At 36.8% G+C, this 24,778-nt stretch overlaps 1 protein-coding gene across 15 annotated transcripts in view; it reads left to right on the forward strand.

Moving 5' to 3' along the window:
* The window catches only part of camk2g2 (calcium/calmodulin dependent protein kinase II gamma 2), a 61,694-nt gene that overhangs the window by 33,590 nt on the left and 3,326 nt on the right, over positions 1–24,778 (forward strand). Inside the window, exons 7-20 of one of the 15 annotated variants that reach the window (XM_039672991.2) lie at positions 865–967; positions 1,539–1,622; positions 1,782–1,876; positions 4,688–4,810; positions 5,072–5,155; positions 5,309–5,351; positions 5,612–5,674; positions 9,087–9,127; positions 13,139–13,216; positions 15,447–15,491; positions 15,876–15,930; positions 21,115–21,219; positions 23,427–23,558; positions 24,011–24,086. In XM_039672991.2, the coding sequence (XP_039528925.1) occupies positions 865–967; positions 1,539–1,622; positions 1,782–1,876; positions 4,688–4,810; positions 5,072–5,155; positions 5,309–5,351; positions 5,612–5,674; positions 9,087–9,127; positions 13,139–13,216; positions 15,447–15,491; positions 15,876–15,930; positions 21,115–21,219; positions 23,427–23,558; positions 24,011–24,086 (1,127 nt within the window). Of the gene's footprint in view, positions 1–864; positions 968–1,538; positions 1,623–1,781; positions 1,877–4,687; positions 4,811–5,071; positions 5,156–5,308; positions 5,352–5,611; positions 5,675–9,086; positions 9,128–9,846; positions 9,880–13,138; positions 13,217–15,446; positions 15,492–15,875; positions 15,931–21,114; positions 21,220–23,426; positions 23,559–24,010; positions 24,087–24,778 lie in introns of all 15 variants that reach the window. The other 14 variants (XM_039672977.2, XM_039672978.2, XM_039672980.2 and 11 more) reach the window with 14 other exon arrangements.

Raw genomic sequence — 24,778 nt, forward strand, 5'->3', positions numbered from 1 at the left:
GCTCAGAGCAATGGGTGTGCTGTCATAACTATCGGTCCGCTTTACACACAGACACCAATAAGATAAAGACACCACGTGCAGTCTCTCCCTTCTTTTCGCGCACATATACAAGCATGCACACTATTTCTGTCTCTCTGACTTGATTGCCTCTGTAGTTCGAGACCAGATCTCAGTATTCTTACAGTGTGGTGATGAAAGACTGTCCTCATAGAACATGCTGGATACGTTTATGTCCTTTAATGCAGATCACAGCTGATTAAACTCAGCCTCGGTATGTTTGATCATCACCCTTTATCTTTCTCATGCACAGAATAAGTATGCAGCCATATGGGAGGGAATGCCTGTCGACTGCACTTTATAATTATTTTGGGTCACATTTAGTTTTTTCATACTGTACACTGTTATTTCGATGAAATTGTGTAGAAAAGTAAAGGTGCTGAATGTTTGCGAGCCGAAAACAGTAATATCAACAGGAATCCAGCTGGTTGGGAATTTGTGAGATTTCACCTCAGATTATTGGACCGGGCTCAAGTTGGTCATGCTGATTCACCACAATGTCCAATAGAAAGTAGATTGGTTTTAAAAAAGTGACTTCTGTTTGTTGTGCTTCACTCATTGACAGTGGACCTCAACTACTGTGCTTGCTACTGTGGCCTCAACTTAACTCTAGTTAACTTTTGGCCTCAAAAATGGCACACTACACCGGTTATAATCACAGCATTTGGAGATTTTGGTGTTGATAAACCCATTTTATGTTCTCCTTTGCTCTTTCACATTCACTTATCTGTCTATTCTCTCATTTTTCACTATTCCTCCTTCCTTTTGTGTCTCCTATCCTTTTCTCTTTTATGTGTCCTCTTATAGCCAGAGAACCTGCTATTGGCCAGTAAGATGAAGGGGGCGGCAGTGAAGCTGGCTGATTTTGGCCTTGCCATCGAGGTGCAGGGAGATCAGCAGGCATGGTTCGGTAAGACTCCTTTGCTTTTCCTTAAACTCGTTGGTCGCCTGATCTAAAGGGATTTGGCTTGAAGGCATTGTAGATCGTCTTGATGCAAGATTGAATTAAATTCGAGAGACCAAATTAATTTCACTGGTTTCTCATACATTAAAACATTCGCCGATTTTCAAGCAGTGTTTCCCTTATTGCTCGGTTTGCTCTCTTTGGCTCTTGTGGGACTGGAGAACTCTGGAGAGTAGCCAGCTTGTGTTTTTATACTGTGCTCATGGGAAATATGGAGTTTAATGTTCTTTTTGAGTCAAGACTACTCACTTGAACCAAGTCAGAGGTCACAGACGACAAAGCCAGTGAACAAATTAAAAATAAGCTTTTCCAAAATTGTGGGAATTTCTTGTATGCTTTTTCTCATTATACAGCCTTTAAGAAATATCTATTTTTATGCACATCTCGAGCACATCTGCGCATCTTTTTTCACAAACTATTTTGTGTTTAATACAAGCTGAAATGTCGTTGCCTGTTGAAGATTTTGTGAGTGAAATCAGTTCATTTTAGATATGTAAATCACAATATGTCCTTACAGGTTTTGCTGGCACCCCTGGATACCTCTCGCCTGAAGTCCTGAGAAAGGATCCATATGGCAAGCCAGTGGACATCTGGGCTTGTGGTAAAGTGTCATTATAAAGCCTATTTTTTGTAGTGTCATGTATTTGTCCACTTTTATAAAGTGGATAATCGGTGTACTAAATATGTGATTCAGTCTCTTTACTTTGGAAGAAGAGTGGATTAGTATTTAAATAGTAATGAATTTATGTGTTCTGGGCAGGTGTGATCTTGTACATCCTGCTGGTGGGTTACCCTCCTTTCTGGGATGAGGATCAGCACAAACTGTATCAACAGATCAAGGCTGGAGCCTATGACGTTAGTGAACACACACTGTTTCCCTCAATGCGTTCCCACTGCTTTATAATGTAATGACACTGTTTTAGATCTAATCAGGCTTGTTCCATTGATGGAAACACATCCACCCCAATATTCAGATAGGTGGTTGACCAATATGACATTTCCAACGGATTTTAATATATACTTCAAAAATGTATTTGTGATGGCAAAGTTGAATTTTCAGCAGTCATTACTCCAGTGACATGATCCTTCAGAAATCATTCTAATATGCTGATTTGATGCTCAAGAAACATTTCTTATTTTATTAATGTAATGTCTTAATTATGTTAAAAACAGTTTTTATTAAATAGAAAGTCCAAATTTTGAGCAGCAAATGCAGCATTTGTTTAAAATACAAATATTGTGTTACAATGTAAAGGTCTTTTCGTTCCCTTTAGGTCAATTTAATACATCCTTGCTGAATAAAAGTATTAATTTCTTTCTAAAAACTTTTGAATAGTAGTGTACATGTGTGAAAGAAAAACTTGTTTTCACTTCACAAGTCTTTTTAAATTCCAAAACAAACCTATGGTTCTCCGGTTGTGTTTCTCCAACACCTACTTTTCACTCCAGGCAAAATTGCTCCACACTTCACTCATATTTGATTTAATTAAAGCGTCTCACGCTGCCCTTCCGAGGGGGAATAAAAAAATAAAACGTACAATGGATGCAGATTTTCACGTAGGCTTCATTCACTTTCATTCGGGCACCGAAAGTGAAAGTAGGAGAAGGGCAAACTCTGTTTACGTAGCTGCAGCGCTACACGCGGCCATTGAAGCAGTCGATTCTGTTCCCTACCGGAATTCTTGTTCCCTTTACGAAATCATACTACAAATCTTACGTAGTTGCCCAGTTACCATACGTACCATCAGAACTGAATACGAGCAAAAAGCACAACTGAATGTACAGGAAGCCAAAAGGTAAAAAAAAAAAACGATTGTATTTTTTTCCTGAAATCTAAACTTCCAATTATAAAAAATAAATAAACAATAATGACCCTTTTTTTCTGGTCTGATCAACTGCCCCTCAAAATTCCTGTGCACATCCCTGGTGACTGTAACCCAGTTTAAGCGGCATTTGGCTCAATCAGTAACAGAAAGTGAATGGCCTTTCATTAGTCTTTTCTTGCCCATCAACTTGTTGACAGAGAAGCTCTCATGGCCGTCCTCATACCGAGATTCCAGTGCCACCTCATCGACCCAAGAGTGACGGGCCCAGATTGAAGCCTTTGTTAATATTTAATTGGTTGGGATAGAGAGCCAAGTTACTCAATAATAAATGATGGCAGCCCCCTCCTCTACAGCTCAGCAGTGGAACATACAACCGAGGAGTCTTCTTCATTATCATCTCCTCAAACCCCAAAGGAAAACAGTTTACAGTGGGATCTTTCCCATTAAAAGTATTCTATATAGCTTATATGAGGTTACAAAAGTCTTGCAGATAGCTTCGTCACCGTGTCATACGTTTGTCTGTCCGTGCAGTGATCAGCTGTTTGTAAACAGTCCAGCATGATCATAGTATGGATTCATTCTAATTTAATTTGTGCTTTCAAAATCCCTCTTAACTAGCCTCACTAAGTGCATGGGAGTATAGCATGCTTGTGTTTGTTACATAGTGGTGTTGTCCATTTGATGGAGTGCTGCAATGTGGCAGAGATGTGATTATGAAGGCCAGTTTTGGTTTCAGTGTTTTCAGCCACCCAGGTGGAAAACAACTCTTCCAGCCATCACTTTAGGTACTCTGCTCTAATCTTATTAAAATCCATCACAGGCCATGGAAGCCATTGATCTGTGTGTTTGTCCATGTCAGTATACATTTCAGCTCGGTTTCATACAAAAGTCTGAGATAGTGAAAATGCTTCTGTTTTTCATTCTTTTTATGTGTAGTACAAATTTTAATTACTGTTTATATTATCAGTATTAGCAAAACTAGTTGAGTGCAAAGTTGAATTAACATTGTAACATTTGTCATCTTTTTGCATTGATGTCAGCAGTGCTCAAGCTTCATGAACTTTGTTGAAGTTGAAGTTTGTGTAAAACCTGATGATCGTGTTTTCCAGTATGATTTAAGATGATATAAAGAGCATCTTGAGCTTCAATGGAAGAACAATTGACCATCTGTACATGATCAATGTCACAAATTTACTTATGATTAGTGATGGTGAAATATTGACTTTTTAATACATTTATTTGTGTAGGGCTTTTCGCAATGCTTTTCCTTACAAATGTAAAAATGTCATTGGGCTTCAATGAACCATGAATCTACCATTATAAATAAATTAAAATATAAATAAACTATACCAGTGGTTCTCAACTGCTTTGGTCATGGGACCCACATTTTCCCATTGTCATTACGCTGGGACCCAAATATTTATGAATTTGAACCAAGCTAATTTATTTCTCAAAAAAAGTGTTAGCCCTCCATGCCCACTTTACTTAACATACACCTAAATTGTAAGAATATCACTAACACTTATGAATAAACAGGATAAGGAAAGGCTATTAAAAAACTAGTTTTTGTTAATACAAAAAGGTATGAGCCACCACAGTCATCACAAATATGGAAAATAGCGCAAATAATTAAAATATTGTGGGATTTTTGGGTTAAGGTTATGGAAACTATGGTCACCATGGTAAATACACAATATCAGACATCCCAACCCCGCAAAAACTACTTTCCAGGAGGTAGCACACCCTCATTTTCAGGTTTAAAATGAAACAAATCTCAGGTTTTCAGTGTAGACCTCACTATATCTCACCAAGAAAACTCTCTTGTTTTTGCATGTCTTAGTTTCCCTCTCCAGAGTGGGACACTGTTACCCCAGAGGCCAAAAACCTTATCAACCAGATGCTGACCATCAACCCAGCGAAGAGGATCACGGCTGACCAAGCAATCAAGCATCCATGGATCTGCGTAAGTGTCCTGGACTTAAACCCCAAGCACTTTTCGATATATCTTTCAGGGCTAGTTCGATTAAATGCAGCAACTGGCCTAATGTCAAAGAGCTTACAGTTCCAGTCTGCAGTGAAATAAACATTTACTAGCCTGTTTGGTTGATGAAAAACTTTAAATGAGACTTTATATCCAATTTGTATTATATACAATCTGTCATAACACACTGTATCTGAATAAAAATTTGTCCTGAGGACTGTGACATCTTTCTCTCACACTTAGCAACGCTCCACTGTCGCCTCCATGATGCATCGCCAAGAAACCGTCGAGTGTCTGCGCAAGTTCAACGCCCGTAGAAAACTCAAGGTCTGAATCATTCATTGCTAACACAATAAGGTTCTATTTTGTTAACATTATTTAATGCACTGGCTTACATGAATAAGTGCTATCATTACTGCTCTCTCCAAATCTATGATTGTTCTAGATAAGACACTAAAGTAGTGCTTGTGTCTCCTGCAGGGGGCCATTTTGACCACCATGCTGGTGTCCAGGAACTTCTCAGGTGAATGCCTTTTAGCTTCTGAATTATGAATATGACTAGTGATCATACATTGAGAACAGTTTGTTACGTTTTTGTAGTTTCTTTCAAAACTTTGGTTTTATAATCTGGCCTTACTTTCCTGACTGCATAGAGGCATTTGGGCTTTGCTTTTGGTTGCTTTGTTTTGAAACAAATTGGGTAAGTTTTTCTGTGTTCCTGGAGAGGCTGAGCTTCTGCCTTGAGTAAGCCTCTCCAAAACGACATGCTCTTTTGTCCAATAGTGGGTCGGCAGCACACCAGCCCCGCCACCCCCACCACCAGCACAGCTGCAATGGCACAGGAAGGTATGTGAGATGATGGGCACTAGGGGGCCGTTGCCCACTTTCAGCCTCAGCATGTGACAAAGGGGTGCCTGCTATACCCCTGCCAACGCACGGGCACTGAAACTCTTCTTGAGAGGCCATTCTCTATGCAGAGAGAATACTTAAAACACGCTCCAGGGTTTGGGTCCGTTGACTGAATTTAGTTGATTCAATTGAAATCTTGCGTGACTGCATATCTTTTCAGTAATCAAATTTAAGTAAATTGATGTGTATAAACTTGTAATTCAGTCACTCCCAACCCTGAGACGCATTCGTAACCCTTTTTGCTTTTGTGGCTTTTGACCGAAGTCTAGGATGAAGGTTCCCTTTCCTGTCAGAGGCGACCTTTGCCTTTAGTCTGCACTGAACATCTTTACACAAGTTCTGTGAATTTGTCAGAAGATGTTTTGTGTCATTTTCAGCGGGTTGGGATGGTAAGAAGAGTATCACAAAAACATGTATTATGTCTTCCAAATGGTGTCTCTCTGGAAACATAATGCATTAGGGGTTTGCGCTCTTGGTGATGGTCCAGGGATACTCCGGTGGAGGTATTTCGACCCGAGTCACCTTAAGCAACAGCATCATATTTAAGGTTTTCGTTACAGATTAAGTGGCCTTTATTTATGTTGATGGTTTCTTAAGGTGGCTCGTTCTCCTTGTATGCTATACCTCAGTCACAGTCGGGTCGGCTTTCGGTCAACCAGCTGCACTGGTATGAAATTGTGGGTAGATGCTGACATGCATTTGCCTGTTGTAAGAATGAATGTCTACATCATGTATGTATTAGAAATAGCATGGTTTTAAGGGAAGACTTACTGAGAGAAACCACTGTACTGAAGTCTTCACAGCAGAGATCGCTGTGTGGTGCTTATAAAGCACCTTTCAGCATGTTTTCGGGTGTCTTTGTGCATGGAGGATACGAAGCAACAGGGATCCACATGTCCTTCTGTCTTGCTTTTTGTTTGTTTCTTATTTTTTTTTGCCCCTCTCTTCTTGTATGTCTTAATGAAAGTAGCATATCTGAGAACGCTCTGCCAATTGCTTCTGTTGCTTTACAATGATACTTAAAGGTGCAGTATGCTATTTCTTGATGTAGTTGTGTAACATTGTTGACATTCGAAATCAACCCAAATAAACACAACCCTCCCTTCACTGCTTTGCCCCCAAAATGCACAAATATGCAATGCAAGAGTGATTCTGAATGCCAGGATCCACACCGGCACGGTGACTGACAGCCTCACAGTCTCCTCAAACATTGTGTTCATCCACGCTATGCCGTGTCGAAGTACAACTAGCATTAAGTTGATAATTCCGCGAATGACTGCAATTGCAGATTTCGAACAGAGATGGCGACAAATTTGAGCAAATTTGTCTAATTTCAGCAGCACACACAATTTATACTTGTACACTGTCATTTAAAATTTTGAGGTCAGTATTTTTTAAGAAGCCTTACATGTTCACTAATACTTAATTTTTCGAAAGGTACTGTAAAAACAGAAATGTGAAATATGACTACAATTGTTTTCTATTTTAAAATGTAAAAGAATTTTCAGCATCATTATTCATTAGTCTTTAGTGTCACATGATCCTTTGCAGATTTTCTGCTTTAGAAACAGTTCTTATTATTAGCAATGTTGAAAACAGTTGTGCTTCTTAATATATTTTTGGAAAATGTGATAATTTTTCTTTCACAAATAGAAATATTTTTTTTGTTATTAGAAATCTTTTATAACTTATGAAAGTCTTTATTTTGCCTTTTTAATCAATTTAATGCATTCTTAATAAAAGTTTGAATTTCTTTGAATCTTACTGACCTGAAATTTTTGAACTGTATTGTGTACATGATCACTTACTTGGCCATCATCCACCCTGTTCTCTCTATTGGCAGTGGCACTGACCATTTAAAAAAAACCTCTTATCAGTCCACCGCTACCCTCTCATACTCATGCTAAATTAGTTTTTTATTGATTTCACACTATCAACAGGTGCAGCACACAAACCCATTTGATGCATTATACATCTTCAATTACGAGACCAGTTTAATTACGAGCACAACAGCTGAACAGATCAGAAAAAACGCCTTACCACCCAACCACTTAGTCCTCTTATGAATCAGCAGTTCAGCTGGAGGGAACTGAAGCAGACATAGGCATTGGTTTGTCAGATCTGCATGGAGTCGTGTGCAGGAGTGATGCCTTCAGTGATGACAGCAGGCCAGGCAGGAGATGGCTCTGCACAGCATGGACACAGCATGAACAAAAAATCCTCTAGTTTTGCTTTGAGTTGCTTGACTACTTTGTTTGCCACTGCTGTTTTTCTTTTTAATAATCCGTTGATTGATTTATCTTACCTTTTTCCCTTTTTGCATTCTTTCCTACCTCTATCTACTTTTGAAGGTAAGGGAATTTGAAGATCATACTTATGAGAAGTCTCCTCATATCCTTGTATTTTAATTTTTTTGTGTGCACATATTTGTTAGCATTGTGTCTGATTTGATCTGTTTCACCTTTTAAACCACGTTTCTGTTTATGAGAACACAGGATAGGATGTGCTCATAGAAAGTGTTTAATACCAAACTGAGGTTGTCTTTAATGTTTCTTGGTGGAGAGAATCTTCTAGCCACTTTATATGATACCAGTGCTTTGGTGTTTGCTTGTGTCATGGGTCTAGGTGGCATTTTTGCTGCCTATATGGATGGTATTCCGTGTCATGTGGCATTTATGTATTATTGTATTCATTCATATTTTGAATTGACATTATATATTTTAAATTTAAGTTTTAGTCATTTTATGTGCTTTTGTCATTTAAGTTTTTTGAAAAATAATTCTCTATAGTTTTTGTAATTTGATTTATATAGTTTTAGGGGCCGTTGACACAACACCGTTTTTCAAAAAAAAAAAAATGTATGCGTTTTTGCCGATCATTTACACAACAACGGCATTTTGGGGCTTGTAAATGCAAACTTTTTAAAAGGGGTTTCAAAATGCAAGTTTGTAAAAGTGATATCATTATAGTCTCTAAACTTCAAAAATGTGAATTTGTGAAAACTGAAGTATTACATGCTCATTTTATAGGCGGGGCACATAATTTATCTTTACTAAGTTGCCAACTACTGGCCTGACGTGCATAATACAGCGTTTTTAATCGTTTACGCGGATCCATTTTGTCTGTACGCAAAAAAGATTTCGTCCGTTTTTAGTACTGTACATTGTTGATGTGTTAACGTGCCCTTGGTAATTTTAGTACTTAAACTTAATTATTTCATATTTAATTTAAATTTCTAGTTTAAGTTTATCTGAAAAAAAAAATTATTTACAATTACCTAAAACAATTTTTTATATTTTTAGTCAAGAATAACTAAGTGTTTCATTTTTTTTCTCCTCTCATCTTTCAGCATGCAAGAGTTTACTGAACAAAAAGTCTGACGGCGTGAAGGTAAGCCCACACACATATTATGAACCTCTTTCTCATTAAGATCTTTAATCAGCATTGGCGTCATTAAATAAAATGTTTTTGTATCGTAAACCAATGCACAGTTCTTCCCCAATTTTTTTACGTTTAAATGATGTTTCCTCCATATTTATTTTCCTTCTTTTAAGGGCATTTTATAAACCGAACTCGAACTGACAGTCAAGCTAACCAGCAAATGGCTGGCATAATTCAAAGATATTAAATACACTCTCTGTTTCTAATTTAAAATGACTAGCTGTTTATATGATATATTTTCAGTGTGTTAATATGCCTCTGAGAAGGCCCAATCAAACCCATTCAGCACATTTAGACGGATATTTGGCCATTGGTTAGTCCTGAGTCACTGTCAAATCTGTTGAAGCAGAGATACTTTCTCAACCCTGTGCCATCTCTGTGCATGCAGTGAATCGTCAGCCTTTCACCAAGCAACTGTGAAACAACAGTTTCTCTAGATGATACAAGTCTTATCAAGTAAATCAATTTCAGCAGTTTTAACACTTTTTAACTGTTGCTACTAAACACCCCTGCCATGTCACACATGGCTTTGCAACTTCTTGTGGTTGTTTATTTTTCTCTTTTTCTTCTCTTTGAGATCTAACTAGCAGCTTTATTTTTTTTCTGTGTTCACTGGCCTGTTTTTCTATGCTTCCCTGTTTTGCCCTCCTCTGTTTCACTCCGTTCAGAAAAGGAAGTCAAGCTCCAGTGTTTATTTGATGGTGAGATCTGTTCCGTGTCTCTCCCCTTTTTCTGATTCTCCCTCAACACTTTCTCACTCTCTGGCTCTCTTTTTTGTTTCTTGGTTGAGATGCTCGAGAGTTTGTTTGGGTCTTTTTTTTTTTTGTCTCATCGTAGGGTTTTGTGAGTCATGGGATCATCAAACATTAACAGAGTCATGATCACCCGTTCAGCTCTGTTTTATTACATACACACATTCCTGTTGGAATCCCATTCTCCTTGAAGTTCATTCTTCATTTCCATTGCATCTTGGTGCTTTCTTTGTAACTCAGAGAAGGGCTTTTGTCTAAGAGGTTTCTCCTCGACCTCTGCAAGCCCTTGATACACCCTGTGAGGTTCCTCCAGTTCGACTGTCTCCGCTTTCAAGTAGCCACTGATAATAACTAGGGCTGAGGTTTGCTTGGAGTGGACAAAGGGTGGGTCCAAGGGACTTACTTAGTGCTCTTCAATAGGAAAGAGAGAGTTTAAATGGTATTGGAACAGACAATGTTACAACACAGACAAAAAAAAGCCAATGGAACTCCCCTTTTTCCCTCAGTCTATAGTTTGCCAGGTGATTTCTGTTGCCATGGCAATAGCTGCAGTGCCTGTGACATCGAGTTTGTCCAAAACGTTCTGTTTTTAATTTTTGCTTATGGTTTTAAAGAATGTTTAATTAACCATATCATGGATTTCCAATCCGTCAAGGGACTGATAGTAAATGAGAGCAGCAGCAGTTGATTTCTGTGAGTTAGACATGGCAGTTCTGTTTTAGACTGGTCACAGAGGGACATTTTTAATATCGAACAAACATCCTTCAGACATTGTGCATAGATCCCCATTTTTCATGTCTTGAGTTTTCCCATCAAGTCCGAAACAAATGCACACCCTTTCCTCAGTTTTACTCTTGCTCGTGGCCATCATTGTCCCCATTATTGAGTAGAGCTTTTGATTTTCCAGCCAAGTCTTTAAATCTAATAATAAACTCAAAGGAGCCTTTCATTGATTCAGTGATTTCAATTGTGGTCTTGGACACATGATTTGATCATTTTTAACATCATGAATGAAGTTCTAAAACATTTTTATTATAAATATTAGGGCTGTCAATTAAACGAACATGTTATTTTAACGTGCTAAAATAGCGAGTTAAAATTATTGCATTTAACCCTATAGTTCATCTTACTTTTCATACAGGTGAGTGGTGACAAACATGAAGCAGACCAACAACTCACTGAGTGATGAAGCCTATACAATGCATTTGGAAGGCCCCAAAAATTCAGGATATCAGGGCAAAAATTCCCCAGTACGAGTTTTTGTCTCATATTTATATAATAATATACTAAAGCAATATCTCGAGTGCTTTTTTTGCCCCGAACGAGTGCAAATGTGATATTGATTTTATACAATAATTCAATAAACAAGAAGTTAATATTTTGCTATATTTTACTTTAATATTGTGCCATTTACTATATTCCTGAATGAATCAGCCGTTTGAACAAACCAAAGGAATGACTCGATGACTTAATCATTTAGACATTAACTGCCACCCGTTTTAGTTTAGTTTATTTAGAGTTCCATTTAATTAAAAAAAGTTAGTTTCCATATTAATGTAAAACCCATTAAAAAGGTTTACTTCACGCAAAAATGAAAATTGTCATCATTTGTTCACCCTCATAGCCATTGAACCCTAAAAGTTTGTGTAATAAATTCTATGTTGAATCAAATAAATAAAATTCTAAAGCTGCTTTTTGTAATGACTATTTGATTTGCTTTTCTCGTTTAACACAATAATGACTTTAAATAGTCTATTGTAATTTGATGTGGGATTAATTAGTACATTGTGTAATTAATTTTTTTAAATAATCACTTGACAGCCCTAATACATACAGTAATATAATATTTTAATATCAATGTATTTATATATATTTTTTATATTAGCATGAAATATAACAATAAAATATGACATATGAAAATGTACAGTTATTTTTCAGCGTTTTTCAGGGATGATATGGTCGGGTCACCTGCGAACTAGCTGCCTCCATCACTCCTGAAAAATGCCATCAATTAACTGAGACTGCATAAATAAAGCAGTTTCTTTAAAAATATATCTCTCCTTTCTCTTTATGGCTGTTTAATATTTGGGATGAACAACTTTTGGCTGCTGTTCTGCTTCAGTATTTTTGATCCGTGTGTAACCTGTTCTAATCTTTCTGTAAGGATTCTTAATCATTCTTCTCAAGAATCGGTTTTATTGCCGCTTCTCTTTTTTCTTTCCTATAGTCGGCCTTTGTTGTTTTTGAATCATTAGTTGTACCCTGAATTGATTCACAGAGTCTGAGGTTTGAGCATAAACGTACTCGCTGAAGCTTTTCACTGCATGCACTAGTGACCTATCAGGGTCCCTGATAACTCCTTGACAGTAACATTGGCCTTTAATTGTTACTGTGCCAGCAAAATAGCAAATTTAAATATTTCTGTAAATACCAAATACTTGATCTGTAGCCTTGAAACCTTTTTTTTTTTCAAATGAATACCGTTATAGTCTCTAGAATGTATTTATTTATTTATTTAATGTGTGTTTTTACCGTTGCATCCATCTTTATGGATATATTCAGATATGTACAAATTCTATTAGTATATTTATATGTTTAACAATGTCTCTCCATATGAAAGTTTGAAAGATGTTTACATGCACATATGCTGAATTTATTTTTATTAAATAAATGTCAACAAAATATACTTATTCTCTTTAAATGTACTTCTTTTCTGCAGTCATATTTTAGGATAATTGAACAGTTCCAAAACAACACTGCCGAATTATATATCAAGAACAAATCTCACAGTCTCTTTTTGTACAGCCCACCATGTTTAATCTTTGTTTCTATGAAGAACTGTGATGTGATTTTAGATATGGGAGGATTTATTTCAATATGTTTTATGACTCTGCTCTAGTATTACCGACCATGAGTAGTTTGAATCTGTAATTCCATAACGTATCTCTCATAAAAACACGCATTTTAATAATTGACAGCGAAAACCTTTTTTTTTTTCCATCATTAAAAGTGCTCTTGGCCAATTTCTAAGCTAATTTACCCATACAGATCCTCTTTCATGCCTAGAATGAGCTGAGGTTGTCAGTTCTTGAACTACACTGAACAGAAATCAATAGGGCCAGAGCACCGATGGTGCAAGGACCTTTTTGGAATGGCTCTGTTTATTTTCTGTTGACATTGTTTTTTTGTTTTGCTTTTTTTGCCCCAGTCACAGACAAACAACAACAAAAACAGTGTAGTAAGCAGCAGCACCAAAGACAGCAGCATATCATCCACTGCACCAATGGTACCTCATCTTAACTTTTTATTTCCTTCATTCATAATCTTTCCTTTTCTTGATTCTTAAGTCTTTGTTTAGTAAAAGGCTTTATCAGTTTGTCCCATACCTGTTATTGACTTCCACCACTCATCGCTCAATCCACTCAGATGAAGATGTGACGTTACTCGTGATTTTTGATGAGTTGAACTAAAACATCTGGTTTGTGCCTGTGGATTTCTCTCTGACTTCCTATTTTACCCAAACAAACTCGCAGGAGAAGTTTGACAGCTTAGCAGACAACCCCTGTGCTTTTCTTTAAAAAAAAAAAACGTTTCTTTTTGTTCAGTATCTAACCATATTAAAGTGAGTTAACATTTGCTTAGGTTTGTAATATGTAGATAATCCCTGGTTGAATCTTCTCTTAATCTCACAGTCGAGTCTCCAAGGGTAAAAAAGGATGATTGTATGTCAGGAAGCAGAGCTGCTCTGTTTGTTCTGAAGATGCAGTCCCTAACTTTTATTAGGGGTAATTGCTCGTTTACCCAGTTCACAGCCTTCAGAGGACATAGAGCTACTTTAGAGGTACTTCAGTTCTGTCAACAAACAAATTTGTCAACTGCACGCACACCCAGTCAACGAACAGTGGGGTCTAAAAGCTGAAGATCATTGTATCAGCAAGAAAATATGAAGGGAAAAAGAGGAATATAAAAAATATATGAGTATTTAATTGATATGTAATGTTTTATTTAATTACGTATTATTTTCAGTAGTGTTTGCCCAGACATTGAAGTTTAGTTTTTTTCTCTTTCACTAGTGTATCAAATGAAATTTGATGAACTGGTTCTCAGCACGTAGGGACTGCATCTTCAGGTGTGCGTTGACAGGTTGCTTGTTAGAGGGTATTGTGTTAGTGGTGGTGGAAATAAAGTAGGATCTAGTGCGCAAGACTGTTTGTTTATATGTGGGGTGTGTGTATGTGCAAAGGTGGGATCAGCGCTTTGTGTTTTCTGGAGAAATAACATACTGTGGCATTGAAAGATAACTGTTTGTGCAGTGTTAATCATTTCTGTTATGTCTGTGTGCTGTTGGTGACTGGGGTTGGTCTTGGAGAGAGACTTCTCAAGCCTATTGACCACTTTCTTTCCCACTGTCTCTCGGTGGTTAGAAGTACCCAATCTTTGCATGCATTTCCATAGAAGTTCTTTGTTTAATGTCTTTCTTTACAAAACATTATAGTTATTGTATACAGGGCCCTTCATGTAATTGGATACCTAACCCACACCTAAACACAATTTAATGTCATTGTGTTATATGTAGCATTTTTTTAAAATGGATAGTTTGCCTAAAAATAAAAATTCTATCATCATTTATTCACCCTTAAAGGGTTTGTTCAACCAAAAATGAAAATTAAGTCATTATTTACTCAACCCCATGCTGTACCAAACCCCGTTAAGAGCTTCGTTCATCTTCGGAGCACAAATGAAGTTATTTTTGATTAAATTTGAGAGGTGGATCACTGCTACATAGGCTGCCTAAGGGAATGAAACTTGACGGCCCGGAAAGTCAATTAAGAAAATGTTTAAATATTCCATGTGACAACAGTGGTTCAAGTATAAGTTTATCAAGCGACGAGAATACTTTTTGTGCGGAGAAAAAAATAAATAAATAATTACTTTATTCGACTATTCCTTTTCTTCCTTGTGGACCTGAGACGAGAGTTCAAGAGATTTCCACGTTGCATAAGCGAGAACTGATCTGAAGTAGATCGCAATTCTCACGCAGGCGTCCTGAAAGAAAGAACAGTGGAATAAAGTCGTTATTTTTGTTTGTTTTTTCGCACAAAAAGTCCGTCAAGCACAAAAAGTCTGTCAAGTTTCGATCCCTTAGGCAAACTATGTAGCAGTGATCCAGCTCTCAAATTTAATCAAAAATATCGTCATTTGTGTTCCGAAGATGAACGAAGGTCTTACGGGGTTGGTACAGCATGGAGTGAGTAATTAATGACTTAATTTTCATTTTTGGGTGAGTTCTTTGTTCTGCTGAACACAAAGGAAGATATTTTGAAGAATGTTTGTAGCCAAACAGTTGTGGGGCACCATTCACTTCCATAGTTAGTTTACCATTATTAGCTTATGGTACAAACGCAGAAGTCTCCAATGCTCCTGACAGTTGTACAGTCCCGTCATGTTGTGGAGTCAGGGTCCCCTCACCCTCTTCCCTCTGCCCCGCATGGTAAACTCTCTCCTGCCTCCCCCAGGAATCACAGACCACTGTCGTGCACAATCCAGCCGATGGCATCAAGGTAAGCCACCTCTTTTAGCTCTGCCATTGAACACGGGTCATTAGAGCTACTTCCTAACCCACAAGCCCAAACATCACAAATATCACTCAAGGGAATGGGTCTTGCCCTCATGCTTGGTTGGCTGGTTTGTGCAGGGCTCGGTGTGTTCCTGTGAGGGGTCTGTGTGTGTGAGGGTGTGCTGGGGTATATCTGTGCTTGCGGGTGATTCTTTATGTGTGTGTGTTTGCTGGTTTACAGTGTGTGCACCATATATTGTTCCACATGGTTTATAGACCCTGTCTGCAAACCTGTTTCTGTAGTACTACTTTTTCGGGCTTTCCACCTTCATATAACCACCCCTCCATCTTGCATATTGTTTCTCTCTCTCTCTCTCTCATATCACAGGGGTCTACAGAGAGCTGTAACACCACAGAAGAGGAGGACATGAAAGATAAGAAAGGTACGCTATCAACTGCTCATGTACTTTGCATGTCTTTTGTTCTCTTGGATCTACAGAACAGGGTGTAAATATTTCTTAAACGCGTCATTAGAATCAGAGGCCATGTTTACACTTGATATTTAGATCTTAGATCTCTGATATTAGAAAGATGCTTCACAATACATTTATTTCGAGATGGTTATTTGTCTATTTTGATTTAGAGTGTCAGTAGGAAAAATCCATTTTAGATTTCCAAACATTCCTTTTGCAAATATTGTTATTATGCAGTGAGATTTTTGTATGACTAAAGCAGTCAAACATCAGATGGTATATATGGTCCACACCGTGAACTCCGCATTGAGTTTGTCTGAGATTAGATAAAGAAACAGAAGCACATGAGACTGTCTAAATCCATATAAGAACATCCTCACATTTTTTTCAAGAGTACTTAAAGGGATAGTTCACCCAAACGTGAAAATTTTCATCATTTACCAAACCAATCAAATGAGAAAACAACTCTTTTAGTATTATGTGAAAAGTATGAACACTGTAAAAAATATTGATGGTTTAACTTAAAAAAGTAAGTAATCTGGTTGCCTTAAAATTTTAAGTTGATTGAACTGGAAAAAGTTAGTTAAAACAATGAAGTAGATTAATTTAATCATCAGAAACTCAAAATAATAAGTTATCTGAACTAAATAAATTATTTAAGTTGATTTGACAAAAGAACAAATGTTGATTACTACACTGTAAAAAAATATTGTTGGTTTAACTTAAAAAAGTAAATAACCTGGGTTGCCTTAAAATTTTAAGTTGATTGAACTGGAAAAAGTTAGTTAAAACAATGAAGTAGATTAATTTAACCATCAGAAACTCAAAATAATAAGTTATCTCAACTAAATAAATTATTATAAAGTTGATTTGACAAAAGAAAATATGTTGTGATATAACAAATCTTGAAAATATTTTTTACAGTGAATGAGGCTGTACAAATTTGAATTTGCCACCAATTTAACAAAACAGAAAATATTTAAGGATTTCCTTTTATAACCCTCACATCATTTCAAGCTCATAAGACTTTCCTTTATCTTCTAAACACAAATAAATAGATTTTTAATGAAATTTTAGAAATTCCTGTCCCTCCATTGAAAATCCATTACATGAAAACTTAAGCTTAAAGGTGCCCTCTGGGATTTAAAATCAAATCATACAACATGTTCCATACCAGATGGGGGCAGTATACCTCCAGAAATACCTCCACGGCCACGCGCTCTCTCATGTCTTCAAACAATATGGGCGAGTGCTGTGTTGCTCTGTCTCCCTCGTGCATATTAATCAAATCAATTGACACGATAGTAAAAGGTTGGAAGACCGCAGTTTCACGTGGAGCATTTGGAGATTTTCAGAGATTAGAGACTAAATGAACAACATCTCAATACTAAATTATAAGGGCCGTCTCATAGACAAGTCGGTGCATTTCGACGATATGGGAAAATTAAAGCCCAGGCTATTATTTCTAGTTTTATGATATTCGATTTGTTCATATTACATTTTTTATCATTAGTTTGAATTAATTTGACAGACAGCATTCCCTGATGTGGACCACGCTAGCGTCTTTCAGAGCTGCCAACTCTCACAACACTTTTCACACACTCTCACGCCACACATCAATTTTGTCATGCACAGAAAAGGACACGGAGACCGATCTCAGCTCTCAGATTCTGTTCATTTTATTATGCAATTCAAACAATAAATACAGTATTGGCGCTTTACACGACAGATCCCTAGCACACGTGAACCGATCATCTCTACTAGCTAATGGTAAAAGAACACGAACACTGTTAAAAGATAAAGTATGCTACAACTTACCAAAATGTATTCCTCATGCATAATATCGACCAATTATTGTTTTTTAACTCTTCCCTGAACTGAAATGTAGTAGTGGGCTGTATTTTCCACACGACTGACGTCAGGTTCAAGTAAACACAAGCTGGCGCGAGCGCGACTCACTCGTGTACTGCAGTTTGGCTGGTGCTAACGTTGCCCGCCCGCATACCGCCTCCCATGGTCGAAACTGGTATTACGACACCTGCCGGGCCGGGGCTAGTAATTTAGCATGCTAATTCAGATTAATATCTCGGCAGCACTATAACGTGTCAGTTTTTTAATGACATCATCAACCTTATTTCTTCTCAATCTTTTGATGCGTGTAGCTCATTTTTGGGATATTTTAACCTCAATTTTTACAGATGGCACCTTTAATTAAAAGTTTGTAAAGAGATGGTAAAAGAAATATATGAATCAAGAGGTTTAATCCAAGTCTTCTGAAAAGACATGATTGGTTAATATGATGAACAGATTTTATTTTTGTTTTTATTTACATGTAACCATTGTTCAACACATATACATAGAGCACATCAAATATGAACCAATGATATCTGTCCCGTCAAGCTAGTACGGTTGTCATATTTGCATCGTTTTTTATGTTTTGTTTTCTATATTACTACCTCTGAATGTGGTTTCAATGAAAAGATCACAAATTGCTTTGGACAGAAATTAATACCAGATGTGAATGGAGTCGAGGCTTGTATACTTTCCCAAATAGTGTTAATCAAGGCCAGAGGGAATAAATATTATACATGTAGTGAGAGATTGAGTCAAGTCAAGTCAGGTATTGACAGTGAGATTGATTCCTGTGTGGTGAAAAGACCTTCATGGTATGATAATTGCTTTGATTGTGTTGACGGCCAGCTTGTCAGCTCTAGATGCATTGCTGTTCACTACAGCTTCAGCTATTGTGTAGTATAAAGGACCAAAACAGGGTCAGACTGACTGAATTGCTATCATGAATCAGCACAAGCTTTGCTATGAAAAGGAGCCATGCTGTGATTGCCTAAGTTACCATGACACTGATGAATCACAAAGTCTTGTGTTCTCATAATGAGTGTCCACAATATCTGAGGGAATATTCGTTTTACAGCAGTGACCTTTACTGGCAACAAATACTCCTTCTGAGAATTACTGAGTCTCCATATCACATCTCAGTATGTTGTCTAGAAGAGTCACATAGTGGTTCATTACCACAGCAATATTGCACAATGGGTTCAACTCAATTACATGTAATCATGGCACCATTCATCTTTTGATTGGCCTTTTGATCAATTCTGAGCTTCAATATTGCTTTTTGAGAGCTGTTAGATAATAAGATACCTTAATCATTTCTATTCAATCTGGGAAACACAAGCAGAGGTTTAATGAGTCAGTAGAGCTGTAGGATCATCCCTAGCTTGACACTAATCTAAGCTTGATGGTCAGGTACGCTCAATAGTCAATATACTGAGATTTAACCCTCAGAGACCTACGCACAGACATATATATATGTGTGTGTGTGTGTGTGTGTATACACTACTGTTCAAAAGGTTGTTTTTAAAGAAATGAATACTTTTATTCAGCAAGGATGCATTCAATTGACAGTAAATGTTACAAAAGATTTCTATTTTAAATAAATGCTGTTCTGTTTGAACTGTAAATGTTTCTAAGAATCCTGAACAAACTAAACTATTTTTAGCATTGATACATTAGTCAACATATGAAGTGTATGACAACATATGAAATATGATTTGATCAAAGTTGTCCTAAGACAAGAACGGGTATTGTTCAAAATTCATGTATAACTTTGAAAGGTTTTGATCCACTTCAAATGTTGACTACTGTAATAAGAAGTGTTTCTTGAGCAGCAAATCACCATATTAGAATGATTTCTGAAGGATCATGTGACACTGAAGACTGGAGTAATGATGCTGAAAATACAGCTTTGCTATCACAGGAATAAATTACATTTTAAAATATATTAAAGTAGGAAAATTTTATTTTATATTAAGTAAAAATCATAATATTGTGAAACACTATTTTAAAATTTTATCAATCAAATTAATCCGTCTTGTCATCATGATGTTTTACCTAGTTTCATCCCAAAGATATTTTATTTAAATAACCATTGCAGTTCTTCCAACAGTAAGTCTCTGATGGTTAAACCTTAGAAATGATCCACTTGCGTCATAGCAGAAAGGCCCAAAGATCTCACATTATATTCCAGGGTGCAAAAATGTCCCCAACAGAGAAGTATTTTAGCTTTTTCTAAAACAAACTTTTAGAAAAAAATATTGCTTATTTCGTGTTTGTTGTTTTCTACATAACATTACCTTTATATTATTTTCTGCTCTTAAAGGGTTAGTTCACCCAAAAATGAAAATTCTGTCAGTATTTACTCACCCTCATGTTGTTCCAACCCCGTAAGACCTTCGTTCATCTTCGGAACACAAATTAAGATATTTAGGATATTAAAATCGCTCCTGCATACAGTCCATAGGCTTCTTGAGGGACTGGCTCTTGCTGTCCTCGAAAAGTAATTGAAGACATCGTTAAAATAGTCCAAGTAACTACAGGGGCTCAATCTTAAGTTTATCAAACGACGAGAACACTTTTGTGCGCAAAAAAACAACAAAAATAACGACTTTATTTCAACTATTCACTTCCTTCTCCATAAGCCTATAGTCCGTTAACGTAGTGTGATTGCGTAGAGCTACGTCACACGTAGGCTCACTATTGGTCGACGCTGGTCATGTGTGTGTGATGCGTGTGACGTACAATAACAGAAGCTTACGCTATTAAACTAGTAACCTGACTCGCGCAGAGGGAGAAATAAACGAACAGTTGAAATAAAGTCGTTATTTTTGTTGTTTTTTTGCGCACAAAAGTGTTCTCGTCGTTTGATAAACTTAAGATTGAGCCCCTGTAGTCACTTGGACTATTTTAACGATGTCTTTTATGACTTTTCGGGGACGGCAAGAGCCAGTCCCTCAAGAAGCCTATGGACTAGTATGCAGGAGCGATTTTAATATCTTAAATATCTTAATTCGTTTTCCGAAGATGAACGAAGGTCTTACGGGGTTGGAACAACATGAGGGTGAGTAAATACTGACAGAATTTTCATTTTTGGGTGAACTAACCCTTAAAGTTGCATGCACATTGTGTCTTATCATGAGTGTTTTTTTTTTTTTTTTTTGTCATGTGTGCTGTATATATTTTTGGACAAGTATCTTGCAAATTGTGTCAGCACAATAGGCAAGCTGGAAAAGGTTTGTGCCTTGTGGTATAACTTACCACAACAAATGTCACATTTTTTCCCTGAATTGTCTGTGTCAGTATCGGTGGGCGGGGCTAGCAATGACAGTGCAGTGGTCAGCCAATGCAGCGGCTCCGATGAGCCGGCTCCTCAGCCCGAGGCTTCTCCCCCCTGCCCACTACCCAGTAAGTCGACTGCTACAGCAGTGACCTTATCAGTGGTTCCTACAACTCCCTCTTGGACTCATCTGATCTCTACCTCACATTCTCTGCGTTTCTACTACTCCCACTGCTAATCTAGAGTATTTCACCTTTCTAAGCTTGTCATTATGTTCCTCTAATATATCTGGCTGAGATGGACTTACTGATGGACACCTACATTGTTAAATGCCCTAATCTTGTATCTTGGTGTCAATATGAAGGGTCATATCATACATTTTAATTTTATTATTGATTTATCATTATAGGCAGCAGTTTTATTGATTAAACGTGATGCATAAAAAGTTATTGAAATGATCCATTTGGTAAAAATAAACTTAAGAAACTCAGATGTCAGATATTTTTTTTATATTGCTCGTCTTTCTGACTGTCTTAAAGTGTGATGTCAGAAATTTGTGGTTGTTTAGATTGAGTCATATTTACTGTTTATTTTCAGTAAATTCTATTTTTGTTGTGAGGAGTTGTTTTAAATGAAGTTTAAAGTTTAAAATGAATGCTATGGAGTGTTTTTGTAGTTTATCTCATTACATTATATTTAGATTTAGTCATTTAGCAGACGCTTTTATCCAAAGCGACTAACATCTGAGGACTAAACCAAAACGAGTCATCTCAAAAGCTCAGGGAACATTTGATTCCTTATGATATGACCCCTTTAAGACAATAATATGGCATTTTTTATGGCTTTCGTGAGTAATTGCAACAAAATGCACGCCACATGATCTACTGTACTCCGTACAGCAATCAAGGACTGAGATTGTCATTTACCTGATTTGGAGTCTCTCGCAGTCCACCATCTTTGCCCTTTTACTCATGTATGTCCTCACCTCTGACATGGAAAGAATTGCACTGACCTTCTCAGTCAGAGTGACCTTTTCATTTATTTATCTGTGACACTGAATACTTTGAGTGTGTGACAGATGAGCAGAGGGAACGTGCTGAGACCGTACACGCCAGACATCTCTCCACACATGCACACACTGTGCCTAGATCTACTCAGTATGGCCATTACTCCTCTTGTGTTCTTTATTTACTCATATTGCTTATGCCAGTTCAGTATACAGATTACTGCCAGCGTCATAACACAGGCCGTCTTGCCTATACATCTCTGCTCTTTCTTGGCTGCATGTTGAGTTCAGTGACTTCTCAAACCACTGAAACAGACTGCCGCAGATCTTTGTTTAAAAAAGAGAGAGAGAAAAAACCCTTGAGATCTGCCACCATCTGCTGGACTGTTTAAACAAGCACTGCCAGCTCTCTGTTGCAGTTGCTTGAACATGCTCTAATCCTCTAAATCGTTTTCATACATACATATGTATCACATATGCTATTGTGTATTTAATGTTCCTCATTCGTATTCAGTTATAATTTAATTACTGAATTTATTTCTGCAGTGTTTTCTGTGTGACGTACAGTGGTTTAAGCATGGTTTGCAGTAGTTTTATGTTTTATGAAGCATGCAATATAATCAGCGGTTCTCTGCCTTTATAAGACAATTTAGGTGTTTCTGCTGTATGAAAAAGCCAGCAAAAAACAGTATACAGTTATTACATCTTGATTTGTTTTTCTAGATTTTTAATTTAGATTAAGTGTTTGATTATTTTAACATAATAATAATGTATTCATTTATTTTTAATTCTTAATGCACTCACAATGACTTCAAAGTATTAAGTCAACCTGAATCCCCCCTGGAAATTTACTGTCCCTTGGTTGAGAACCACTGATTTAGATGAATTAGTGACTGTCTATGATTGGAATACTACTAACTAGTATTACACAGGCTACTATTTAACAAATAAAACTGGAATTAAAATACAATTAAATATAAAATGATTAATACTTGGTATAAAAATTGTCTCTTGCAGACATTTTTGTAGACATTTTGTGAAGAAATGGGTGGTAAAAATAAAAATTCGTATCACAGTAGAAATTGAAGGTGAATCTGAGCTCATTTCATTGTGGGATGTAGTATTTCACGGTCATTTCTGTTTAATACTGCATGTTTTGTCAAGTGTAACTGTTCATTCAGCTTATGTGCACAGAATACATGCAGCTGTAGCAATAGTAGTATACTATTCCGAACACAGCCTGTCTCTGTTTAGTGCTCACTGTTTGTCAGGCTTTTGTTTTGCCGTGGCATAGTTGCAGTTTTGTTTATGTGTCCCCTTGTCTTGCAGCCGAACCACCACATGATGTTAAGCATGTTGCTTGGAGCAGTTCAGGTCAGAGCTCCTGTCCTGATTTAGAGCCTGCTGTACCTGCTCCAGCCTCCACAACACCAGGGGGCAGCAGCGTGCACAGGCAGCAGTGTAAGTCTTAGACTGCTGATTCAGTGACAGAGAATTTGGTGAATGGTGAATTTGATGTTTTCTAAATAGACATCCTGACATTCCGCCTCTGGTTTTACAAAAGTCCCTGCAATTCATCACACTATTACAGTCATCTAGCGAAACATATCCATCCGCAGGAATTATGAGCTCATGCGAGTGTGAACTGTTTGTTCTTTGTGTTTGGCTTATGGTTACTGAGCTGGTTGAAATCATAAGCGTTTAATAATCATTGAATACAAGTCATTGAAGACCTCTGCTTGTGCTAAAATCAGAGTGCTTGGGTAGATGCTGAAAGACAGTTTGCTGTTGAATCACGGGCTGAATGAGGTTTGTGGGGCAGGAGCATAACGCTGGTTTGCAGTTTTCAAATAATGGATGTGGCTAAACCTTGATTGTGTTCTTGTGTTTCCTCCTGTCTCTCCAAACACCAGTACGAAAGCAGGAGATCATTAAAATCACGGAGCAGCTGATTGAGGCCATCAACAACGGAGATTTTGAAGCTTACACGTAAGTACTGTTTGTATATCCTGTTTTCATATATCACTGATTAAACTTTGTGAGCATTTTATGGATTGTGATCATTTTTGTTCAACAAAATGTTAATGTTGTGCATATAGAAAATAGAATATGTTATATTTATTAATAAGAACAAACCCCATATTTAAGATTTAGCACTTTAATTGATATTGCTGGTAATTAAGAGAACATTTTGAAAATCTTGTTTCATCAACACTTTTGGTGAATATCTAAAAAAAGCCCTAGTGTGTTTAAAACATGAATGAAACATTTTATAAAGTTAAGATCTTAAACCTGTTAAGATCACCAACCATTTTCTGTAGAATATGTTTAATTTTTGTAATATATTGCAAATGTGTGCATGTTAAATAAGAGTATGCCAATTTGCATATATATATATATATATATATATATATAAATGAAGAGTTCGGATGCAAAAGCCTCTAATTGCCATTTGAAATTTTCTTCTAGAATGATCATTTTTATCAAGCTTGTATATTTAAGTTCAGTGATTTCACTTAAATGGCAATGATAATTACCTATTAATTGTTATTTAAGTGAAATTACTGAACTTAAATATACAAGTTTGATAAAAATCATCATTAAAGAAGAAAATTTCAAATGGCATTTAGAGGCTTTTGCATCTGAACTCTTCATATATATATATATTATATATTATTTTT

The sequence above is a fragment of the Pimephales promelas genome, chromosome 11, assembly GCF_988280905.1.
Source record: "Pimephales promelas chromosome 11, fPimPro1.hap1.1, whole genome shotgun sequence".
NCBI classification, from domain to species: Eukaryota; Metazoa; Chordata; class Actinopteri; order Cypriniformes; family Leuciscidae; genus Pimephales; species Pimephales promelas.